The 27,142-nt window shown below is 34.0% G+C and overlaps 1 protein-coding gene across 6 annotated transcripts in view; it reads right to left on the minus strand.

Annotated features, from left to right (window-relative positions):
• The window catches only part of LOC143223125 (clavesin-2-like), a 48,215-nt gene extending 21,550 nt beyond the window's left edge, over positions 1-26,665 (minus strand). The window contains exons 1-4 of one of the 6 annotated variants that reach the window (XM_076450628.1): positions 26,500-26,662; positions 21,539-21,712; positions 3,185-3,314; positions 1,186-1,363 (exon numbers count right to left, since the gene is read on the minus strand). In XM_076450628.1, the coding sequence (XP_076306743.1) occupies positions 1,186-1,363; positions 3,185-3,314; positions 21,539-21,701 (471 nt within the window). In that variant the 5' untranslated portion in view covers positions 21,702-21,712; positions 26,500-26,662. Of the gene's footprint in view, positions 1-1,185; positions 1,364-3,184; positions 3,315-21,538; positions 21,713-24,095; positions 26,327-26,359 lie in introns of those variants that run through there. The other 5 variants (XM_076450625.1, XM_076450626.1, XM_076450627.1 and 2 more) reach the window with 5 other exon arrangements.
• Positions 26,666-27,142: the final 477 nt, after the last annotated feature.

The raw sequence follows: 27,142 nt of genomic DNA on the forward strand, positions 1-27,142 counted from the left end.
ATTCATATAAAAGTTCCCACATATACTTTCTCATAAAGGATTAATAGTAACAACAAAAAATTACATTCACACACCTACCTGCCAGTAAAATTAACAAACCCATACATTTATATAAACTTTGATAATTATAGTTGAGAATAGTACTATAAAACAAAAAACTCAGATTTTGTTAAAATAAACTGATATTTAATAAAATAATAAATGTTTTGATTTGAGCTAAATTACTTTTTAAAAAATAAATTACAAATAATATGGCATACAGATACAAATTATAAATGTTTACAGTTTCAAAATTAACTGTATAATAATCAAGACTTTAATATCCAACATGATATTATATTCAAAATTTATTTTTTACAACATATTGTTGTAATTATAGTTTATTCAATTGAACAATATATTATGAGCTTTCTGTTATATAGACATCTAAAGAAGTTACTACACAAAATACTGGAGTCAGGTTAACTTTAAACCGAAAAAAATATTCAAAATGTTAACCAAGCATGTTCACTAACTTCCTGAAATATCAATACAAAATACAGCTGAGTTATTAACTCAACTTATAAAATGTGCATTAAATGTATTACATGAAATGATTAAACAAAATGAGTGTTTATGATTATTACTGTTTTTAACTATTTCAACTGTCCAAGTAATCAAAATACCACTGTTCTGATTTCACACAACCATTTTTGATTCATTCAAGGTTGTTGAGCTTAATCAATGAATGTTTACAATTATTACTATTTTTACACTTAAACTATCTAAGACTCACATAACAATAGTCTGTTGGTTGAATGTAATCAATTAATAAGCCAGAAAATCACTCAGCAAATTTCACTAATCTTTCAATTCTAATATTAAATGTTTTTTTTCATTTCATTTCTTTAGGAATGATAATTAGAAAGAAATTTAAAGCTATATTTTCATTAGATTATGATTACTGACCTAAATCTGTATTTTTAAAAAAGTATGGGCCATGTTTATGTTTCCCAGAGTAATACTATATGTTTACACAATTTTACTAGATTAGATTTGCAATGCTTGTATTTGCTTCCCAAAGATTTCAACTTACTCTTATGCTTGATAAAATATTGTCTCACACTGACCTTATTTTACATTAATTTACAGACAACTTAAGATGGATTCTCGCCATATTATATAAATTACAGCTTGTGAACCTACCAGGCGTTCTAGAGACAACAAAATTGCTTGATAGATGGTAAAAAGACTATAACGACAGTGATCCCAATTTGCAGTGAAGATCAAAAGTATGCGGCGACCCTGATGATCAGGATTAGGTAGAACACCAGGGAATCCATCAAGAAGAGCTTGCTTGATTCCCAAGTCAGATGCATTAAAACTAATAAAAACTGAATGTTAATGAAAATTATTATTAATAATAATAATAATAAATAAGAAAATTATTGTACTATTTAATTTTCTTTAATTACTTCAGTATCATAAAAGAAGTTCAAGTTCATCATCAGCAAACTGTTAGGTTTTGTGAAATATCAAATGACTTTCATATAAATGACTACTCGAGGATGTTTTATCAGAACCATCCATATGTTATGAGTTCAATAAACAACTCTGGATACCCAGAGAGTCTTCTAATGCTGCCTTGCATTCATGGTAACCTAACATTTTGTTGTTATTCTTTTAGCTTGGATTCAAATGTCAAGCTTCTTGCATACCAGATGAGTGGTCAACCTAGTGAGCTAAAGGTTATAATAAGCACTTTTTAACTCTTGAAATTACTACACATGTACTTGCTGTCATTATAGGATTTCCTTCCAACACAAGCATTGAATCAAGGAGTAAGGTCAAAACTTAGTCTATTATGAATAACTGATATGTATAAGTTGTACTAAAAGCTGTTTCTATCCCAAAAAATTAATGTTTGCTGTAATTCTTACACAAATCATGTACAAGTTACAGTAATACTTGCAATTAATTAACAAATTACACTACTCAGTTACAGGGAGAGATCGAATGCAAGAAATTTTATTGGGGGGGGGGCACAAAAGACTATATCAACTGTAAGTTAAGAATATTTTTTATAAATAAAAACAATTTTAGCACCAAGAGAAAAATGGCTTTTCTGATGAAAAGTTTAATACTAATATTGAACTTGGAAATTAAAGGTAATGATCATTTATGAAACTGAAAAGTGATCAATAAAAGAGAATCACATTTTAATTAAATATTGCATGTGTTTTCCATCTCATTTTCATTTAGTTCTTGAGTAATCATAATTTACCTTCATAGATTTCAAGCATGCAAAGATATCAAAAAAAACTGTGCAAAAGTTTGTTTTCATACTTCAAATAAGCCAAACACATGAAAAGAACAGAAACAATTATCTCAGACTTCTTGCACACAGAAATGACAGGAAAGATCATATCAGAATTTAAATAAGAAATGCTGTATCTCTTTAAACATCCTAAACAGGAAGAGATTATAACAGAGACCATACCGTTTGCACTAAAACAAAACATGACGTTGTTGGAAAGCAACTTTAGTTGTTAAATATGCAAAGACGGTGCTGACATAGTTCAGATTATAAAAGATGTGAAAAAATTTGGTGATGCATGACATAGATGTCAACCACATATATGCAAACACATAATACATACAAATGCATAAAAGTGGAGTTTATGTACATATAATTTAGAACTTCAATTATAAAGGAAAATTAACAAGAACTACAGTGTTCACAGAGAAGAAATATTTACAATTATGTGCATGCATTTCTTTCATTACAACATTACATAAGTAGTAACAGATGTAATATACACACAAAATCATACTGTAGGTTATGTATTACAAACTTAACAGTAACCAGCATTTAAATGTATTGTAATAAAAAATATCACAAGCGAATAATAAAGTGGCCACAAAATGTGTCTACTATAACCTATATGTCCCAATAAAAAGAAAATCAAAAGCATTCCTATGCTTCAGTATATCTACCAGCTATTTTTCTTGGAACATCTTAAATATAAATGATCTCAATATTTTGATATACACTTATACTGCTGAAACACATTGAGTAGTACATTCACCAACACAGGTGCCAACATTCTTAGATTAAACCAAAGTACACCATACCAAGACAAAGTATTAGGAATTGTAAAAAAGTATCTTAAACCACTAATGATAATAACATTAACACAAATACCTTTTGAACAAAGATGGATGTTTTTGTCGATATACAAAGTATTGTGTGTACAAAGAAAATGCCTTCTGAACATCAAATTTTCTTGCTCGTAAAAACCTCAGTATAAATGCTGCATCAGTTCTTAAGAACCCTAAAACAAAAAATTTACTGACATTACAACCACCTTGCAACACATGTACAATTCTACTTATAACCCCTAAAAATAACTATTAAGTCATTTTACAATTGTTTCCTTTTTGCCTTCTCATTACATCTGTACTGTTCTAAACATTAATTTATTTCCACTGAAAGAACTGTTAAATGTTATGTTAAAATAAGTTTACTAAATGAACTAAAATGTTGAAACTAAAATTCTTATAAATTTATTGAGCAAATTAAACCATCTTTTTTCTTAAGATTACTTGCAGTTTAGTCTATAATTCAATAAACTGTTAACAAAATTGAAACTTATTTGAAATGACTTTATCTGTACTAAAAGAAACAAATTTCTGAACAAGTATAACAAAAAAAAATAGATATTTTGCTCAACTACTTTATAAAAACATACAAATATAACCTGGTACGATAACAAAAGACACAAGGTCAGAACACCAGGAATTTTAAACTGGTTGTTTACTCAGTAAATAACAAAAAAACAAAAAAGAGGAAAAGTGCAAAATGAATTTTAAACTAAAAAAACAAGTGTAGCTCTACTTTATATATGTGTAACCTTTTATCCTTTTTATCTTGAAACTAATATCAACACAAATAGTAAATTGCTGGTGAAACTTAAACAGTGAAGTTTTTAGTTAATGTAAGAACAATGGTTAAATTATAAGTTAATTCTACTGGAAGTTAAAGTTGAGCAATATGTTGAATTTGATCAGTTATTAATGATCAGGCTAATTAATAGATGAAAAAGAGGCTTGAACAGAGTAACAACTGGAGTCACTAACTTCAAATTGATTATTTTTGTTCACCTTGATGCAATTTGTTTCAGTCAAAAAATCTGGATTAACTGAAAATGATAATAATAAATCATAATAGCCATATTTTGATCACTTGATAATAAGAATAATAAAAATTAACATTTTTCTCACCTGAAAATATATTTTGAATAGATATTCACTTTCTTATACAGAAATGTTATCTTCTTAGGATATCTGCCTATGAAATTTGCATTCTACTAGCCTTGTGGTAACTCCTATCTAAATTCATATTTCACGATAACTGCACTGGTGCATGATGAGGTCATTACGTGACAAAAGCCCCCCAACCAATAGGAAGGTGACACAACCTCAACATGTGGTAGCTACTCCTATACAGTTGCACTCATAATAACTCCATTCTTTAAAAAAAGGCAAGACAACAAAAACTCTGCAATGGAGTGAGGAGAGCAGGTGTGAATGTGTGTAAAGGTTAGTGTCTATCAGAAATACATTTTCAGATTAAGAAAAAGTTAATTTGAATTTAAAATTATCTAGATGAGCTCCCATAAGAAAACTCCTGAAGTGAAGGAAGCCCATGGAATGTAACACCTAACGATAGATGTTGCACAGAGGTTTTGGCCAGGATATACTCTTCACCTAAAAATGAAAGGGGAACTCCATGTGTTACAGGGATGATAGGAATGAAAACATGACCATTTGAACACTTGAACACAAGTAACTATGCCACAGTCACTGTACCCTTTGTGTTCATCTCAACTCTTCTGAACAGATGCAGGCTACAGGAAGAAGTCACAATGATTGGTTGGTTGGTTGGCATTTATTGGCACAAAGCAACTAGGCTATCTGCACCAAACAATCAGTAAAAAAAATGAATGTAATATTCTTAAAATACGTAAAAAGGAGTCATGTTAAAACAAAACAAAGGCCAATTTTCAAATTAAAACTTAAATAGAATTAAAAATGACAATGGCCCTTAAAAATATAAAAACAAAACTGAATTGGACCATTGCAAATAACACTGTCCAATGTCAAGGGTGAACTCATGGTAAAAATATGTCTAAAATGGTCCCATGAATCAGGTAGTAATGACAACACGAAATTAGAATGTGGGCTATTGAGACTTGAATGTCCTACAGACAACACATTAGTGCATCAGTCCCAGATAAAAGAAAACAACAGGTTAAAAAACTGTGACCAATGTGTAACCTAGCCAGGACAACTTCCTCCTTCAGATCCTTACAGAAGCAAAATGGCCAAAGAGCAAAAGAAGGTTTAATCTGGAAAAGCTGATTACATTGCTTACTCCAAGTCAACTGCTAACTGGCACAGAGTCGAGCCTTGGATATAGGACTGTAGTTCACATACGTGACAGGCATGGCCATAATAGCACCAGAGCAGATGAACTTAGCTGAGGTCTCAGTGAGTTCATTCCCACAACTACTGACATTACCTAGTATCCAGAAGAACTGGTTAGAAATGGATGATAAAGAGAAATAGGCCAGTTGGTTTAGAATATCAATGAGAACTAACGAGGAAAGTTTTCTAGGCCAGTAGAGAATATAGTAAATAGTACAGTTCATGTACTGCACAGCTTTTACGTGATCCACACAAGAGAAATGGCATACAATCTGACAGTAAACACAGAAACTGTAGAAGGGATCCTGTGTGCAACCTCCAAAGCACAACCCATAGCAGAGCTCACAAATTCACCTGATTTCAAACCATTTGTATAAATGAAAATGAAAGAATAGTTCGAAAGATGTTCGGCAAACATTTGTCTTCTTCAGACGACTCAAAGAAAATGTCACATTTGGGAATGGTAATAAGCCATGGTGGGATGGGTTGACCAGTGGAGACAGCAACATCATCCAAGAACAGACCCAATTCAGTCAACTGTGCCTGGACATGAAGGCCAAAAGGAATAATGGCAGACTGTCTATTCTAAGAAAGCATGACCCACTGAAGAAAGAAAACACAAACCCAGGTGATATGCTGTAGTACAGATTGAAGTTTCAAAGTATACAGTAAAGACAGATGCAATGTAAATGGCAGAGGTGTAGAAGAGATTTGTAAGACTCGGTGTACAAATTCTGGACTGAAGAAGTGTGGAAAGCCCCTGTGCAAAGCTGAAACCCAAGATGGTGAACACGGTCCAATGTCTTCAAGGCCGAGGTCCTGGTAGAGCCATAAACTATGGATCCATTAGTCCAGTTTTGATCAAATGAGGGCATGATAGATATTTAGATTGAACATAGATCCTCTCCTTAAGAAGTGAAAGAGAGGCCATGGACGATGTTCAGTACCCTTGTACGCTTTATGTGTGGAATGAAAACCAACTTACGGTCAAATATAAGCCCAAAGAACTTTGCCTTGAGAACCACAGAAAGCACAACTTCTATCAGATGGAGCTCAGGAGTGGAGTGAATACACATTTGGTGGCAGAAGTGCATGCAAATGGTTTTAGAACAAAAAAAGGTAAAACTGTGTGTTGTGGTCCACTTCAGTAAATTATTCATGGCAGTCTGTAGCTGCTGCTCAATTAACCTCATGCTCAACAACTGACACGAGATGTTCAATTATGGCATTAATCTCTATAATAAAAAGTGTGACACTCAAAACAGTGATGGTACAACCCAAGGAAACATGGATGGCTACAGCTTCCAAGAGTGTATCAAATCACAAAGACAGGGAAAGCACATGCTGATCAACCAGCAGAGCCACCCCTTCATGCATTTGTCCTTCATACATCCTGACATCACTGTACAAAAGAAAACTGCTGAAAGATGACTGCACTGGCAGGTGTTCCAGAAATGTTTCCTGCAAGGAGACACACACAGTGTGATAAGAATCAATCAAATCCTTAATGTCATCTTTTACAAATGGAAACTTTGACAGTTCCATTGTATCAATGTGGCCATTTTTATTTACATGGAGAACTGGGTGGAGAACCTTTCAATTTATGACCAGTTTTTCTTTACAAGGAGTTCATTCCACCATCATGGATTCTACCCTGGATTGAATGGACAGGTCTCTGTCACTAGAAATAGAGTCCAGTGACTGAGGTTTAGAATGAATAATTGTTCGACATCTCATCTTGAAGAAAATGGGCCCGAGCACATGCCAAAAGCTGGGGTAGAAACAAGTGAACCCAAGCAGTCACTGAAAGGATTGGTAGGTACAGAGATTGGAGTAGATATTGACTCCTCTGCTTTCTTAACCACTGAGGCCAAAAGACTATTCAGATAGTTGGAGAATGATTGTACTGGAAGCATGGAAAAAAATCTATCTGAACTCCGACTATAGCAGTGAAATGGAGTGCAGCAGCATATGTCCAAGATGGAGTAGTGAACAGTAACTTTTGAGCCTCAATGTTAGAAATGTCCTGAACTGTTTTCAAACACTATACCTCTTTTTACACCACCCAAAAATTGCAAGTGTGAAAGTAAAAGGAGTGAAATCTATTACAATTAACACAATCAGGGTCACTCATAGGCATCATGCTCCTTGCCACTGCAACAAGCACATGCCTAAGAACCACATTATGCCCTCCAGTGACTGAACTGCTAACATTGGAAACATCCAAGAGGGGGTGGAATATATAGCTGCCTTACAATTTAGGTGATGTGCCTTGATGGTAGCACGTGGTCATAGTGAGGTAAACATCAAAATTAGGTCACTGGTTGGCCACCTTTGAGAGTAGAGATATGCCTCACTGCAGAAACTCCTTGGGTGAAGAAACCAGCAAGGATATCTGACTTGAGGATGTTCTTCAAATCACTCTCAATAATAACTTCTCATGGCTAATTCAAAGTAGCATGGGGAGTAACCTCAATGGGTATATCCCTGATGGACTTTGAATACAAGAGGAGTTCACTGTGTTTTGGAATGGATGTTTCCATTAAAATGTCCCCAGAACATAGCTTTTTGACTGACTTAGGAGAGCCAGCAAGCCCCTTTAGTCTCTTCTGAATGAAAAGGAGACATTTGCCATGATGGTTTGTTTGTTAATGAATGTATTATTAGAAAATGAGGTACAGGTTTTGAAGAAGTTAAAGATTTCTGTTCAGAAACTTCAATACATTGCCATTTACCTATTATCTGTTTTTTTACTATAGTATTTTATTTTTATTTAAATTGGGGAATCAACTATAAAGAAAGACATTTCAGCACCCACTGACCCCCAACCCACCATGGAGCCCTTCAAGTGGATGCACTTCAATGCCTAACAAAGACATTGCAGCAAAGCCAGGATTGCATAAGGAAAGCCCAATAGGCAAGTATTATGTTTCTGAGCAGGTAAACTGCACAACACTGACAATGTCACCACCACTTCACTTCTCACTGTCCATCATCTCAGTGACTAGAAACTGGTATGTAGCAAGTCTTTCATATCCAACTGAAAAAGAAAAAAGAGGGAATTACATTAGCGAGACAGAGGAGCACCCAGATCCTAACAAGGCCACCAGCTAGAAAGGTCTTTTACTGGAGAGTGTGCAATTAGTGACCACAAAAACTCAATTCTTAAAAACTGGTAAGTTTGAGTTTAAAGTAGTAGTCAGAACATGTCTCTGGTGTTGCCTTTTTCCACGACAGTCCATGGAATTAGTATGGTTTGTATCAGACGAATAATAAAGTATATATACATACACACACTATGAGAATAACTCAACTAATATTGCTGAACATCCCATCTTGTAGTGGAAAATGGTAGAGTCGCAGCAGATAACAAGAGAATTTCTGTTATCAAGGCTCAATGCAGATTTTGGGAAATAAGCATACCATGAATGGTAACACCAGTCACCTGCCAAGACCCTATGGTAGCAAAAAAAAAAAGAAAAGGCAACTAGTGAAAGCTAAAAATACAGTAGAAGAATGCCTGTCTAGAGGATCTTATCCTAATATCAACAAAAATGAGAAAATAATTAGAAAATGATGAATTAAATGTAAAGAAAATATAAAATAGCCTAAAAGCATTCACATTAAAAAATAAACCAACCAAAGGTGTCAACAGACCCACCAAACAGAAGAAGAAGGAGAGAGGACCCTAGAATATGAGGGGTCCCAGGGTATAGACAGACAATGGTGAAAACCCAGAGATGGAGAGATCTGTAATAAGAAACACCAAAAGTCTGAACAGGACACAGAAGCAAACTGGTTCTTAACAAGGAAAACAATGAGAGAAAGAAGTAAGTGAAATAGGAAAGTGTGGCTACTTTCCCAGTAAAAGCAAATATTGGTCTGATGAGAGGACAAAATAAATGTGGTTGAAAAGGGTACAAGAAGCATTCAGAGCAAAGATATCTGAATAACAGTATTCACAGATAAGAAAGAGAAGGAAATAGGTCTAGAGAAAAAGACAGAACAAAAAAGTAAGAAGCTAATAGCTTAAACAGGGCACACATAAGTGTATGTAAAACTAAATTGAGATCCTAATCAGACACTGGATTCAGATGAAGAAGTTGGAAAAGAATGAAGGAGTGGAACACGCGATGAGGATGGGAAGAAACACCCTATGGTACTGAGAAAGAGAAATGAGAATGGGAAAGGCCACCCAATAACCAGCAAAGACAAAAACCAACAAACCATGAATGAACAACCATGTAAGAAGCAGAAAGAAGATTCATAGTTGGACAGCCAGAGGGACTAATGATGAAAGACCTGCCACTTTCACTGAAACACATAGTGAACACAGGTGAAAAGAATGTGTTAAAAATAATGCTACATAATTGGAGAGTCCAGCTTGACAGATGAAGGACCAGACAAATCCTACACATGAAGATGGATGGATGACATCCCTTGATGAAATGTGAGCATATGAGGTCAAAGTAACAGAAAGGGAATAATGGGTGAAGGAAGGGGGTGTAAATACCAAGTAAAGAAGTAGAGAAAACAAGGCTATGAGGCATGCCAAACTGAAATCAAACCAACAGAAAATCTAGGAACATAAAAAAAACCTCTCTGCTGGTAAATGCAGACAAGTAAAGAAAGGCAATGTGCTACCAAGTTCTTAGCTTTCACCAACTGACAGGTTCAGAAAGGTAGGTCAACATCCAAAAGTAAAGGATTTTTTAACAGATGCTTCCAAAACAACTGATATATAAAACAACCATAGAATTGTTGGAGAAGATCATGACCATGTGATACACCAGTAGAAGCAGAAATGGGAATGTGTCCAACAAACAGTAAGAAGGTTGAACATTTTGATTTGGAGTGAATGCTTTTCCCGTATCCAAATTCCAGAAATCATGTCCTCATCCAAAAATGTAACTCAATTAGAGAGGTAAACATCAGTGAAGAGTTATATCTGGCTTTAGAGTTGGTAAGGAACATAGGAAGTAGTATGGTTATGGTCTATCGCCAAGACAATTATTTGAAGAAGTGAGAAAGAGTTGGCTCACAAACATGGACAATAGGACCCAAGAATTTCCTGGATCCACAAGGTCCACTAGAGGAACCATACTCCAAAGGAATTAGAGGCTAGAGAAAATTCAGAGACCACAAAAGCAAAAGCATCCCCTCATGAAAAATAAGAATGAGAAGCACAAATCTTGGTGACTAGATATATTATAGGCCACAGGTGAAAAAAATGGAAATTTGAATTCCATGTAAAAAGAGAGAAAGAAACTAAGACTATATACTGCAATTGCTATACATAAAAGTAAACAGTAAAATGTTTAATAATTTAAAGACAATTTCAAAGAATGTTTTGGCAAAGAATCTATATGAAGAGACCTAGACTACTACATGAGCATTGAATAAAACCCAAGATAAAGATTGATTCACCTGGACATTTAAAGTATACTGTAAGAAAATACTGGTATTTTTGAAATGGTTAGTGGAACTAATTAAACATTAAACTATAATTCAAATGATCAATAATTTTCAATAACTTATTTACAAAAAAAACAATCTTAAACACAACTGGTTTTCATTTATTTATTGAAATGGAAAATTACAAGTTGCTTAATCACCAAATTCTGTAAATACTTTCTTTCCTAAGTAACAGTATTACCCAAACAGACCCAAGTGTAGTTACAACTGGCAAAACTGTACAGCACTAATGTTAATTGACTCGAAATTAATTTTCTTTGATGCCCTTTTAAGCACTGTAATGTTTAGTATACAACAGTATATTTATATAGACCAAGACTTCACTATTGTTTGTATCTCCTAATTTGACTGGTGTTGAAATAGCTTACAGATGCACACAGTAACTATGATACAACTATACAATGTGTGTAATTGATATATGAATGTTCAATCTCTGCTGAATTAATCTCCTCAATATTTTTTCTACAAGTCACAATGGCAAATACTGAGTACTTTGCTTCCACCATTTAATAGAAAGAAGATATATTTTCTTATGTTCTGAAAATATGACCTGAAAATAAAGATATCATAAACTCCACTTGTAAATTATGACAACTCAAGCTAATAGTTATGGTACTCGCAATTTTATGAAATGCTACTAACTTTTCTGTTGTTAGTTACATGTGCATGTCTTGGTGCCATAGTGTTTCCATGTACACTCTACTATCTTTCCCTGAATAAGCATTGTATTTGGCTATTCCCTCAGAGGAGCAGACAATTATGCATTTCTTATTATGTTTCTCACACACTTTTCTTTCTCCACAAAAGATCAAAACTTGTATCTTGATCAAGCTTTCCTACCATACCTGGGTTGTAAGAGAGAGTTGCTGATGTCTATTCATCTCCTGTGTTACCCGCCTTGATTCTCCTTCTTGTAAACGTTTTTTTTGTCTGGTCAGAGCTGTTTGTTCCCGTTTTCATAATTGAAATAGCATAGGTTGTTTATATTATGTAATGATTATCATTCCACAGATCTTGTTTCAATCATATTAACCATAGATTTGAGGTTATATCTCGTCATATGTGCTATTTGGCTATGTTTTTAACCTCATAGTCATTGTACCATTTAGCAGCCATCTTAAAAGTGAACATAGGGACAAATCTGCATATTGTTTTGCTATTTTACCTTCTTCATTTTATTTTTCATTCCAGGATTATTTGCCATCTCTTGTTATTCTCCAGGCACAATGAAATCCTCATCTCTTTCAAGTTTTTGTATATACTACCCAACACCCATTGTTAACTATTTCCAGAGTGTCTGGGATCATTCGTACATTTAATTCAAACCATAACTAGTCTCTTCTTATGTATCAAGATTATGTATTCACAATGGAGACTATTATGTAGGTTGGTTCTACTCTTACTACACACCTGGAAAGACCACCCAAAGTTATTGATAGGATGGCACCCAGCTTTGTCCTCTTCTCCTTAAAGAGAAAAATGAGTTCAAGCATCACTAAAGACAAGACATCTGTCTACCTCTCCAATGACCAGAAAATGAGAGTGGCAAGGACTCCACACTCCTCTAGGAGAAATGTGAAAAAGACACACACACTGGGAAGTCCTGAGAAATGCTGCTATGGAGATAGCACAATAGATGAACCACATTCCATATTTTGAAAAACAAATCAATCTCAATTTATTAAATTTTGGAGTCAGCAGAGATATGCAAAAATCCTTTAATCTTTATTTATGATAGTCCAGTAGTGTATCATTTGTTGTTTTATACTTGCTTACCACCTGGAAAGTCTTAGAAAACACTCCATTTCTACCAGGAAAAAAATTATCATTCAACTAGTAACTAATACAGTTTTGTAAACAGGTATACCTGACCAGACAACATTTGCAAGAGTGAGATTCAAATTAAAATGACAAGAGGGTCCATGAAAAAGATTAGAAATTAATACAAAATAAATTAACTCCCTGACTTATCTTACAAACCAACCAGGGCATGAAGAATAGCCATGGGGAGAAGCCAAAAACACCTTCCAAGAAGGCAATTGCCAAATCATGTAAATAAGGAGATACAGATATTTGAGGTGTGATCCACATACCAGCCTGTAAAATCTCCTCTAATAGGAAATGCAACATCCAGTCCTAAGAGACATTGAGATATGGTGAATTTGAGGAGATAAGACCTAAAGAAGAGTGTTTCTTCAATGAAAGCCCAGAGAAAGCAATATGGATTAATTGATGAGCCCAAGCTCTCAAAGTGACAGGAGATAAGTCACATAACATCTTAGAATCCTAATGAACAAACAAATGGTGGCATAGACCCAATATAAAATTAAAGAACTCAAACCAAGCATAAAAGATGATCCTAATCTGAGCATCCATAAAAATTGGAAGTGGAGGGAAGATAAGCAGGAGTGAAAGTCTTATTCCCTTCTCTAAACACTGAAGTTTTAGGATTGATTGTTTGATTTGGTGTTTTATGGCACAAAGTAGCTAGGCTATCTCCACCAAACATCCAGTAAAAAGTTAAAATTAAATTTAGTAAAATTCATAAAAGAAAATTTAGGTAAAACAAAACAAAGTTTAAAAAACATAAATAGCATAAAACTAATGTTTACATCTAGTCTATAATGTTAAGAGAAAAACTACAGTAATACAAGTTTTAAAGGACTTTCTGTAGTATAATTGTAATTATCATAACTCATCAGGAAAACCAACAGGTAAGTACAAAAACCACTGTCAGTCACCTGAAGTTAGCCTTTCCAGTCCTGGTTCAAAGTTATTTAACATTATGGCCACTTTCAAAAAGTAAAGTAATAAAAGTTTTAAAAGACTTGTAGCAAAATTTTAATAATAGCTTACCAGGATGACTAATGGGTAGTTTAAACAGCAGCATTAGTCACCGGAAATTGGCCTTTCCAGTCCTGGTTTTGAGTATTTTGACATTACGGTCATTTCCTTATTTCAAATCAAACTAGATGGACTGTGATTCTTAAAAGGAAATCACATTAAAAAAGATCTAATGTATAATTTAAAAACTTAAATGGCATTAAAAAGATTAATAACCTTTAAAAAACTAAAAACATTTCAAAGGTGAACAGTGTCACCATCACCAATAACACTGTTTAATATTATGGACAAACCTTGGGACAGAACATATTTAAAATGATGCCATCGTTGAGAATCATAATGACAGCAAGAAAGTAATATGTAGTTTACTGTGACCTGAATATCACACAGACTATACATTGGTGCATCAGTTCCAGATAAAAGAAAACAATGAGTTAAAAACTGTGACCAATGCGTAGTCTAGTTTGAAAATCTTCCTCTTTCTGATCTTTACAGAAGCGAGACAGCCAAAGTCCAATATACGGTTTTATTTGGAAAAGCTTCTTTTCACATTGCTCAATCCAAGTCGATTGCCTGCTGGCACAGAGCCGAGCCTTGAATACAGGACCATAGTCTATGTATGGAACAGGCACAGTGGTAATAGTGCCTGAACAAATACATTTAGCTGCTGTGTTGGCAACTCGTTCCTGCAAACGTAGCCCGGTTTACAGAAAAACTGGATAGAAGTAGATGTTAAAGAGAAATGGGCCTGTTGGTTTTGAATATCAGCAAGAACAGGGTGTGAACTAACATCAAGCAATTCCAATACCAGTACAGAACTAAGTGAGTCAGTAAAATTATGCAGTTTGAGTACTACTTATCTTCTATGTGATACAGGGCAAGAGAAATGGTGTACAGTTCAGCAGTGAACACAGAAGCTGTAGAAGGAATTCTGTGTGCAACCACCTGATTTTGAACCATCTGTATAAATAGGAATGAAAGGATGTTTCTAAAGATATTCAGCAAATAACAGACAGTATTTACAATCGGGAGTGCCTGATTTCTCAGATGACTTAAAGATAGGTCACATTTTGGGACTGTAAGAAGCAGGATGGGCTGACCAGTAGATACAGCAATGTTATCCAATGACAGACCCAATTCACCCAACTGTGCCTGGATACAAAGGTCAAAAGGAGCAATGGCAGATCATCTGTTCTGAAAAATTATTGCCCACCAAGGAAGGAAAACACAACCCAAGGTGGGATGCTTTGGTAAAGAATGAAGTTTCAAAGCATATAGTAAAGACAGTTGTAAATGGCAGAGGTGCAAAGAAGGTTCATGAGACTCTTATGTATAAGCTCTGAACTGGGGAAGTGTGGAAAGCCCCAGTGCAGAGCCAAAGTCCTTGATGATGAATGGGGTCCATCACACAGCCTGTCATTTCTGTACAAAGAAAACTGCCATTAGGTGACTGTATTAGCAGATTTCAGAAATGTTTCCTGTAAGGAAAGACATACAGGATGGTAGAAAGCAATCAGTGTTTTGATGTCATCCAGATAAGAACAGAAACTTCAACAGTTCCATTGTATCAAGGTGGCCATTTTTATTTATGTGTGGGCAAAATGGATGGAAAAATCTTCTGTTTATGACCACGTCTTTTTTCTTTACTGTCTTTATTCGAGGGAGGTCTATTGACCTCCATGCATCCTGCCCTGGGTCGACTGGGCAGGTCTTTGCTGTTAGAAGAGGATTCCAGTGACTAAGGACATGAACAAATGATTGTTTTGCATCTTTGGGTGGGAGAAAAAGATGTACCCAAGGAAATACCCATACCTGGAACCAAAGGAACTGGATCTTGAAATTTGCTGGAATACAGAGATGGGTGTTGAAGTTGATTCATCAACTTTTTTAACCATGGAGGTCAAAAGACTTTTCATTTGGTTTGAGAACAATTCTTTTGGAGGCACAGAGAGAACCATCTGTACTCCCATTATAGTAGTGAAACAAAGTGTAGCAGCATATGTCCAAGATGAAGTGGTGGACAGCAACTTTCAAGCCTCAGGGTAAATAATGTTTTGAATTATTTTTCAATGCTGCACCTCTTTCTCTTCCAACCATTTAGAGCAAGAACAAAAGTAGAATGGGTGAGAGCAATTGGAACTGATTCAATGAGGGTCAGTTTCCCACTCATAGGCATCGTGGTCCTTGCCATCACAATGAGCACATGTCAGGGAACCACAACATGACATCTTTGAGTGACTGAACCACTGACACTGGGACCATCTGAGATAGTTTGGAATGTATGGCCATACCCTGCAATTAAGATAACCTGCCTTGATGGTGGCAGATGGATGTAGTGATGTAAATGTCAGAATGAGGACATTGGTCAGCATTGTAATTCCAACTTTGCGAGTGGAGATATGCCTCAATGGGTATATCCCCAATGGTCTTCAAATGCAAGAGAAGTTCACTGTGCTTAGGAGTGGATTTTTCCACCAATATGTCACCAGAACAAAGCTTTTTGACTGACTTGAAAGAGCCATCAAATCTCTCTTGTCCCTTCTGAATGAAAAAAGGGAGACAATTGCTCTAAAGGTTTGTCTGAAAGAGAAGGTAGTGTAAGAAAATGATGTACAACAGGTGTTACAGATGTTGAAGGCTACTGTTCAGAATCTTCAAGATGTGGTATTTCACCTATGGACCCTTTTTCACTATTTTATTTAAGTTTTTATTTAGAGGATCCAAAATAAAAAAGGAATATTTTGGTGCCAACTGACCCCACCCACCATATAGCCCTATGAGGGGATGCACTGCAATGCCAAACAAGGACAATGTAGCAACACCAGGGTTTCATGAGCACTATACCCAAACGCCAGCATCAGATATAATGTCCACAACACCTGTTGAGACCATCCAACACTGGTACTTGGTTAACCCTAGCCCAAGTGCACCAGCCAACTGACCCAAGGGGTCACCCCAAGGCCACTTGTCTACAGGAATTCAAAGCCAAAGTGGTGTGTTAGGGTTGGACCCCTCAACCATCAGGATCCTCTCCTTCCCTTCACAGGCCACCTTGCACATGTGGGTGGATGTTTAGATTCCAGAGGAGATAAACTGAAAGAACAGAACCTTCCCTTGGGGTTGGACAAAGGCACTAAACTTTTATTAAATAACTGTGTCAGAAATTGAGAAACAAGTAGCACAGTGGGATGAAAAGTACTAAAACCATGTCTGTGTGCCACTAACAATAAGCTATTTCTGTTGATAGAAATCCAATGAAGAATGCCAAATGGACTACATTAATGAAGATACTACCTGAAAGGTCAATCCCTGATGTTATGCAACAGATTCCATAAAAGCCAGCTGTGATTCCTGAAAATGATGATCACTGTATCAAGAATGTCCAATTGAGGCTGATGTAAAAAGAATGGCCAGTGAGGAAGTGGAAGAGGTTGGCACTTCTGTGGATAATTAAGGAGTGGAAACCAAGGCTGATCTGGCCAATAAAGTACCACTAGAAGAACTTAACAAGACAAAGTGAATCATTACAAATGCCTTAGATAACAGATGAATGAGAGGGAATATATAAAGATGAAGACCCATCTATGAAGAGCATCTATGCCAAAGGCCAGAGGTTGGAAGGGCATGAAACCAAAAGGACATGAGATGGGCATTCCAGTGCCCATTCCAAAATCAATGAATTGAGGTGCCCCAAGACAAGAGCAGATCCAACAAAAGATGTGGATGAAGCATTCATTTCTTGGGAGGAAATATACTAGGATGATATAACTGATTGTTAGAGTTTCTCTGTGTGTGTGCTTGGAGTCTTCCACAATAGGTGTCTGCAACTTTTTGGTAATAAATTTGAACAATAAATGGACAATACTCAATTTGTTTGTTCAAAACAAGTCAAATATAGGTACAAAATTATTTACACTACAAAATATCACAGTTGTGTCTAAAACTCTAAATAATTATCTTTCCTTGCCAAAAGTCCACTCAAGATAATTCAATTACTATAGAATCCGATTGACAATGTCTAAAAAAAAATTTAGAGTGTCCCTTGCTTGGAAATGTAAGAGATTACATTTGAATCGTCTGAGTGAAGAATCACCACCTCCTCTCACGACAATTCAAGAAGCTCAAAACATAGGTCTTTGAACTGCTAGAAACTCTGAAAGAATGATGTGGAGAAAGGCTCATCTACTGTCCAAAAGCCCTTGAATTCCATACTCTCAACAAAAGTTTCTCATTATGGGAAAGAAGCACCTGTGAAAAGATGTATCTCTTAATGTGGGGGCAGGAGAGGGACACCTCCTGTCATGTTGTTCCTGCTTAACATCCAGCCGAGATTGAGCAGGCTGGAAACTGAAGGGTTATCTGATAATCCAGCACATCTACACAAATGTTCCATTGATCCCATAACAATCACTGAAGGGAACACATGTGGGCCTGCATGAAATGTAAATTGAAAAATACCCTTAAATAAATGAGGTTCTGTATGGGAGAAAGAACAGACATTAGAATTTTGATAAGAAACCAAGCTTTCACAACTCTGAATAAATCAGACTGAGTGTGAAGCTCTGCCAGGCCACCAGTGGGAAGGAGCAAGAAGACAGTCATCCATATAATAGAAAGCTAAGGCATGCTGGTTCAATAAAAGGAAAAGACAAAACATGACAGCACCCTTTCTCAATTTATCAGCAAATCTCCAAGCATGAATAGCAATGCCTGGCAAAGAAGAAAAGACTAGTTAATCAGCTGAATGATTTTATCCAACAAAGAAGGAAAAATAATCATAAGTCACTGGAAAAATGCTCCAAGTATTACAAACATGATTAACTAGTTGCAAAAATGGTACAGAAGGCAGGATGTCCATCTCAGGCTTGTAATTAGCTGTTTGACGCTGTATCAGAAAATACGTCTAAAAGGAAATGGAAAAGGAAGACTGGGGAAAAAAAATTCTCAGTCCACTTCTTTAATAATTGAAAAAGTATGATCAGAGAAAAAGTATAAAGAGTCTAGGAAGAAATAGATTCCTAGAAGCATTGATGTCTAGAAACATGATTAATAAGATACATCTGACGTCTAAAAGACCAGTGGTATCTAAAGAATTAAACAGAGAGTGAATAAGAGCCTGCAGAGTGAATGTAGCATTACAGGTTGAAAGAAAATACACAAATGAAAATTACTGAACATGGACAATGTAAATTAAGTCTCAAACATCAATTCCAAGAAAATAAAAAAACTATCTATTATAAGGTGGAAAATAGATGAATGGCAGAGATACAAAAACCTTTAAAATTGTTGAAGGGATGATGTAAACATTGGAGCATAGTAACAATATTACTAATGATGTAAAAAAACTCTTTCACTGGATTTTCCAAAAGGCTCTGAAAAATGGGTCAAATGTGATACCACACAAAAAATGATTATTGTCCATTCAGGACATAACAACAGTCAAGAAGTTATGATAAAGAAGGCCAAGGTGGAAAAGGATAAGAGCCACTCTTAATGTATGCAAAAGGGAAACTGAGGTTAAGTAAACCCCCTCGAAACAGGCCAAAGACAGTTCAGAACTTTAGATATGAGGACATCCATCCTCAGTGTTACTGGAAACAGAGCTAATAACCAAACAAAGAGGAGAATGAAAATGAAAGTCTTAGCATATGTGTCAATCACTGAATGTCCTAAACAGTCAACAATCCAGAGAAAGATATCCAGATAAAGAATCCACTCTGTAGAATGAACATGTTCAGGATATAAATCTATAATGGAGGATATACTGAAAACTGATCAAGACACCAAGCAAAAAAACCACAAAACACTGACCTACACACCTTGATACATGCCTTATAAGAAGAAACAGGATCCTCAACTGAAGAAAGAAAACAATAGAGGAAGGCCTTTCTATACTATAAAATTGTAGAGCAATAGCCAAATCTCATCCAGGGAAGCAATGATAGAAACTCCAAGATAGGTGAGAAATTTAACAGGAATGAGGATGAGAGAATCACCTCAGCATAGAAGTGAGAATCAGTCAAGGCCTGTAATGAGTCATCTTCTGGCTCTACTGCAGAAGAAAAACTCTGCCATTTACACAATAATATAAATGTACACAGAGACCATGAAGCCAAATGGCAAATCAAATATACACAGTAACTGTGAAGCCAGATGGCAAACCAAATACAATCTTGTAACTCTAACAAGATGGAATATTTTTTTGAAAATTCCCATAAATGTGCATACATGGATAAGCATTGAATATGTCACTTTGTCATCTATAAATCATGTATAGGCTCTGCCAGAAGGATGGAAATATCCAAATAGCCATAATAGATTACCTGACTGGTTAAAAGAATTGACCTCTAAGTCTGAAAAGTGAGTTTAAAGAAGATCTGAAGGCTGAAAAAAAAATGTGGAAGAAAGTTGGCACATAAATGCCACAAGAAAAGGACCAAAGGTTCCCAAGAATTTAAAACAAATGTTTCTTACTTGAATACAAAATAGGTTTAACCTCTCCCCTGTAACAGCTCAACAAAGGCGGTTTCCAAGAATAGTAATGAATGAAAATGGATAGTAAGTGCCCATAGACTTAACTGCTGACAACAGGTTTGAGCATTAAATGCAGAATAAGATAGTGGTCCACCCAGACAGGTTAAACTGAAAGATGAGACCTAAGGAATTCCTGGAGATGTAATCACCAAAAGGACAACCTACAAATGATAAAAAAAAAAACCAATTAAGGCAGACAATGACACCTGATGTTGAAAGGCTGTAGGCTTGTTTATTTATCTAAAAGAAAAATAGCATTGGCACAAGCTTACAGCACACTGAAAGAAGTCACAACAGAAGGAAAATCTAATACAATGAGATTCCAAAAACACAATAGAAACAGAGAGAACAAAAGCTCAAACAAAGGAGTAACAACAGAAAAACAAAGACTACAACAGAGAGTAAATGAAGCATGTCTTAACTGTATATCCACTGATTTTAAGTGTAATCAATAGAGTTGTCATGATACAAACTCTTGTGCATTGGAAGTAAAGGTGGATGTAACTGACTGGTAAAAAAATTAATAAAAGAGACCTATGAAGTACAAGATAGTTTGTAAACAAACTATATCATAAGTTTGAGAAAATTTGGTTAGTGATTATTCACTAAATTTACTACACATTCATGTAAAGAAACTTACTGAATTTGAAATATAAAACATGGTTTTATAATGCATTCAAAACTAATAAACCAGGTTATTTCAATGGTAGGACTCAAACACTTTTATCTTTTATAAGGTAAAAGGGAAATGATCAGTTCTTTTTTTAAATTACCTATTTAAGTACACATTGGACTACTTCACAAACAACTGAAAATTGCTTTAAATATCAACCAGTTTGTTTACAGTTTTATGTTATGAATGTATGATTACTGTTTACCAATTATGAATGTTATGTCACTGTATACCATAATATGGACAAACCTACAAAATATTTCATTTCATAAACTTAAGCACCAGGTTATTAAACCATTGGATATATTATTCATGCCTATCCAAATTCAGTTTATTAACATCTTAAAGCAGCTTCTCACATACCACAACATCACAGAAACAGAGAAATTAAACACTAATTATACCAAGACAGCATTAAACTTTAACTCACCAATACCTGATTGTATTGAATTAAGTTCTCATAGACTCTGGGATTACTTCAGATAGCAAAATAAATTCATATTACAGATTAAAAATATGACAAAATATTAAAATGAAACATACCAACATCTGGACGTGTTTGGATAAGTTCTCTCATAACTTGGATAGCTTTCTGCCTTTCTTCAGGGTGTTCATTTAATTCATCTTTGGCCTTGATCTGTGTGCTATCAGACAGAGCCCAGCCAAACTCTGCCATTCTGCATGGTCTGCCAAAATGCTGAAACATAAACTCCTACACTGTAGGTAAAAAATTAGAACAAATATTTTATGGAAATACTTTTTAAAAACACACACGATTGAAGCACCCTATAATAACCAACTAGTTCAAGTATACTTTCTCACAAGCTGAATTGCCATTTTACAATAAACATATACTTCGACCAAGCTAAACTATGGACTTGGGATATGTTGCAAAATAAGAGTTGTGAGCTGCTAATGAAAGACGAACACTGAACACACCTGTCAAGAACAACTAACACTATCTGCACATCAGTGCTTCTCATGTAAAGTTATTCTAACTACGTGAATATGCAAGTTTAAGCCAAGAATGTGAAATGTAATCTGGTACCACTTACTTGGAAAGATGTTTATTCAAGAAATATTATATAGGATGAGAAACTATATGCATATTTAACCTTTCTGGTAACATTTTAGATTATTTGACATCAAGCCCTTGGTTGCTGGACACAAATATAAAAAAAAGATGAGCCCACTTTGATTGCTGGACTAATCAAACCAAAGTCTATCCACATGAGTTTGAATGAATTATGCTACCACACTATATAAAAATTGATGTGTCTGGACCAAAAATGAGGTTGTTCCTAAACTTAAGATTGCTCCAGAGGATTCCAGGCTTTCAAGTTGCTCCAGTTCTTTTAGCTAAGTTCCCAAGACATATGGACAAAAAATGGCAATTTATCTATATATGCAAGACTTGCACTACACTAACTCCATTAAATTTTAATTGTAACTTTCCTTTCATTAATAATATTGCTAGGTTGAAATATGATGAATAATGCAAAAGTGGTTAAATTTAAATAAATAATGCTGATAGAGTTAGAAACTTTATGAATCTAATATATGTTACTGAAAGTTTAAACTTTTATGTAATTGACAATACTGTTTTTCATTCAATATAAGCCTTCATATCCTTATGTTAATAAAGTATGCACCTCATCCACGATGATGAGAAACCCACTTAAAGTAAAAATGTATTCTAAAGACAGCTTTATTTTACAAAAAGTTTCAATACCCATACCAATCATATTCAGAATACAAAATGTATATCATTGAGTGTAGAATTGGACTCAGTATCATTTATTCCTCATTTCAATTGTAAATTTCCTCAAGTTGGTTAACTTGTATACCAACTTCTGACCATATACCCTGGGTTTTTAAATAAATCTATTGTAAACTTGAATCAAAACCTTCAAATTTTTCTAAAAATATTAAAGTGCTTGAATCAAGAATTATAAATAGTATCTTCAAAGGTTCTCATTATCATTTTAGAAGTATGTTTTAAACATTGCGAGAATGCCACAAATTTCAGCACAACTCTTTTTTTATATATCACAAACAAATATTTAAAAGGCATGGTTTTACACAAATAAAAACAATATAAAACATTGAAATTATAAACATTTATATTGTTGTTATATGCAAAAATGTATAGTTATTCAAATTTTTAAAAATTCACATGCAACATTAGATACTACAAAAAATGGGGAATTAGTATTATTTAATAATCGATTAATCAATTATTAGAATTTTCCTCAAGCCAAGATGCATACAAGCAAAGCAAAAACAAAAACCTGGTAGTGAATACTGCTAGACAGTAAAATTCCCTTTAGTCATCAGTTAGACAAAGAAAAGGTAGGAAATAGGTGCTTCCAAACAGTTGCCTTCTAATCAACTACCTCCAAAATGACAGACAGCCTTAGCAGCTTTGCCATAACAAAGAAATGGTGAGCAAACTTGGATGCAACATGAACCAAATCCGAAACCCTTGAATCATAAGCCAAACTGAAGAAAATGAAATGAAAAAAACCACCTTGTACAACAAAAAATTAGCAAAACACAATTAGCTCATTATGTAACTTTGTACTTGACAACAAATAAACATAACAGTCATATTTTGATTGCTTGGATAGTTGAATAATCAAATATATTAAGAATCAGAAACTAATTTCAATGAACTGATTATTTATGATGATCTACCTGTAATTTTGATTAAGAACTGTTAGAGAAATCAAAAGTAATAATAATTGGGAACACCAATTATGATTAATCAATTATTTCATGTGACAATAACATAAATGTAACTGTTGCTCATATATGGTTATATTGACTAATTGATTAAATCACCTTGATTACACAAAAAATACAACCTTAGTCTGTTATCTGTTCTTGATGAAATCTCTGTTATACACACACCCATTTCTTAGCTTTGGATTCAACTTATTACTTAAGATATTATGAAGCATCTTGTTAAAGTTAACATACACATAAATAATATAAAATCATAAAAGTCAGGCCGCATCACACCTATGCAGTCAGTAACATCCAATATCTTAATATAATCAGCAAATTTAAATAATTTATTAACCCTTCCTTCACTTACATCATTGATGTAAATCAGAAAGAGCATAGGTGTTAACCTTGAGCTTCACAGTTTCCCATTGAATTCCATTTAACAAACTTATTACCCACATCTACAGATTTTCTCATTCATTAAAGTTGGAGACCTGTAAAAAAATCTACTGAACTGGTAAAGCAAAGAAAAAAATCCTTTTATAAAACCCTCCTGAGAATTGAAATCAACAATTAACTTCCAAAATGTCTTTTCAAATCATTCACAGTATAACACAACAATGTTCACAACTGCCAAGAATACTTTCTTTTTAAGAATTATGAACACATTTAGACACCTTCCAATCACTAAACATTTTCTGATGTTGAAAGACATAAAACAAACAAAAACAATATACATAAATAATCCCCCACACACACACACTAATCGTCTGCTATGCTTTGTTAAATTTTAGGAAATCTTATCTTCAACAACTTTATTCTCTGAAAAATTTTTTCCAAAATAGTTCTTTAACACTAATTTTAGCAACTTGATCTTGTACTATTCCTCCATTATAGGCTCTATGTAAAAGTAAGTAATCATGAAATGTTATTTTTCATTTTTTTTGTATTTTATAAAAATACAAAAACCTTAAAGTTGAATTTGGTACTTAGAGTCTACAGAGTCTCTACTCAACAAATTTAGGTAAAGACTTTCACTTGGAGTAAAAGATTTGATTAGAAAATAATTTGTTTAGTTAGGCAAAACTGATGAAAATATTCATGATGAGGAGAAACCAACTTAAAGTAAAAACTGATGAAAATACTATGCTTCACATTTTCTCCACTTCTCTTACCATTACTAAGTTACTGCCTTGATAATTTTCTTGTGAAAATATCTCACACTTTTACAAGGATCAAGAAGTTAACAATATTAAAATCTTTAAAACCTAATGAACTAGATTGTAGATGCACTGTTATCATTTTGAACATGCTTTTATAAAGGAATAGTATTTTCTTATGTATACTTTAGTTTAAGTTAAACTTCTTTAGGATAAAAGTTTCTCTATCATTTTATTTTGTAGTAATGTAAAATGCTTACAAGCATTAAGCTTAAATTAACCCTTTTTATTGATAATTTACATGATATGAAGCAAATTTTCAACTTTGTTTTTATGCACTCAAGATAATTTAGCAAGACTAACTAGTAACCTCTGACTCATAAGGCTATTACTAATAGTATTACTGTTTCTGGTAGTTTTAATATTTCACCACTTAGTCCTTTACAACTATTGTAATACTAACATTCTCTACAGTTACAAAATGAAAACATTATTTAAAACTCATATTCATTTATGCTTCATCAAAACATAGACCCCTCTTGTTCCTCTTTACACATATTATCTTTAACTTTACACATAATAAAAGTAATAACAATAGTTTAAAATAATTATTGTTTATATTATTGTCAAATTCCATAAGAAGTGTATAGAGTAGAAGTAAAAGAAACAGAAAATCTTATACTCAGCTCAAACGTAAAAGGTAATTTTCAAGATTTGCAATGACAATAATATCCAAAAAATAATTTACATGTAATATTTATAAAAGGGGTAACCTGATAATATAAAATTTGAAATTAATTATTGTTGGATAAGCACAAATAAACTCTTTTAAAATTTTAAAAGCTGTTAAAACAACTATGAATGGCCTTCTAAGTAATTTAAACATTTTTGTTTTTGAACATTTATGCAATCAATATGATTACAAAACAAACCAGCAAGACAGAATTTTCAAAGTTAGTGAATGTGTGTTCTAAATGTGAACCACTAAAGTGTCGTTTACAGTAGTAGCTCATTTTTGTTACTCTCACGCTCAGTGATTACCATGCAGGTAAGAGTGGCACTACGAAAATGTAAAACTACGAATAGTACACGTTTTTATAATTCAAAAGTTGCCTCGAGTCTGAAATACTAAACATTGTATTACACAAACTAAAATCAATCATTCTTCAATACAACGAAAACAAATTAAAAAATCAGAGTACATAATATCGGAAGACACTTGTACTCTAGACACTCCAAAACTTCGGAGATCGCTCTCTTAATTGATAGACACAGAAACAACTTGCTTTTTTTTTTTTTTTTTTCAGAGCGCAAGCGCTATCCACATATCATTGATTGTTTAAAGTAAAAGTAGGGAGAGCTTAATTTCTAGTTATTTATAAATGTAGATATGATTATGTTACTAGAGAATGAAAATGCAAGAACCAAAAATAACTATCCACCAACATTGTTTGCAGAAAACATTTAAAAATACCTAAGTGGGGCACTCGCCTTGACAAACGAAATAAGATAACTACTGCATATGGCGGATTGCTTATACGTGAGTCTGCAAGTTCTCTATTAGCACATATATTTGAAAATATTTATAAAATTTTGATTAACTAAACACTTTACACAAAATAAAAAAGGGGAAAATCCGCTGTTTCCAGGTGCCACATCAAACCTATTGTGCTTTTCAGGTCGGTCTCAACTGTCCTCGATCGTAGTTAAAATTTCCTAAACTATAGATCAGTCGTGTTCCGATAATATCTTAATTCTTGTGCATGATAAAACATTAACACAACACTCAAGCAGACAAAATAAGCAAGTAAAATTTTTAAGAACAGTGAAATCAAAATTATAAAAATAAAATTTAAAATATAAAATAATATTATAACATTAAATCAGAGTTGTAATACAACATAAAATAATCTTTAATGAAATATTTCCTTAATCATAGCAGAATATTACAAATTTCAATGCACTAAAATTACTTATCAATGATGAATATTATTATTAAAATACAAATGAAACTTTTTAATACAAAATAAAGATTAATAGTAAAGTCTGAAAAGTGAAGTACAACGATACATCAGTTATGATGTTTGTTTTGAATTTCGCGCAAAGCTACACGAGGGTTATCTGCGCTAGCCGTCCGTAATTTAGCAGTGTAAGACTAGATGGAGGAAGGCAGCTAGTCATCACCACCCACCATCAATTCTTGGGCAACTCTTTTACCAACGAATAGTGGGATTGACCGTCACTTAATAACACCCCA

The sequence above is a fragment of the Tachypleus tridentatus genome, chromosome 8 (genome assembly GCF_004210375.1).
Source record: "Tachypleus tridentatus isolate NWPU-2018 chromosome 8, ASM421037v1, whole genome shotgun sequence".
In the NCBI taxonomy this organism is placed as follows: domain Eukaryota; kingdom Metazoa; phylum Arthropoda; class Merostomata; order Xiphosura; family Limulidae; genus Tachypleus; species Tachypleus tridentatus.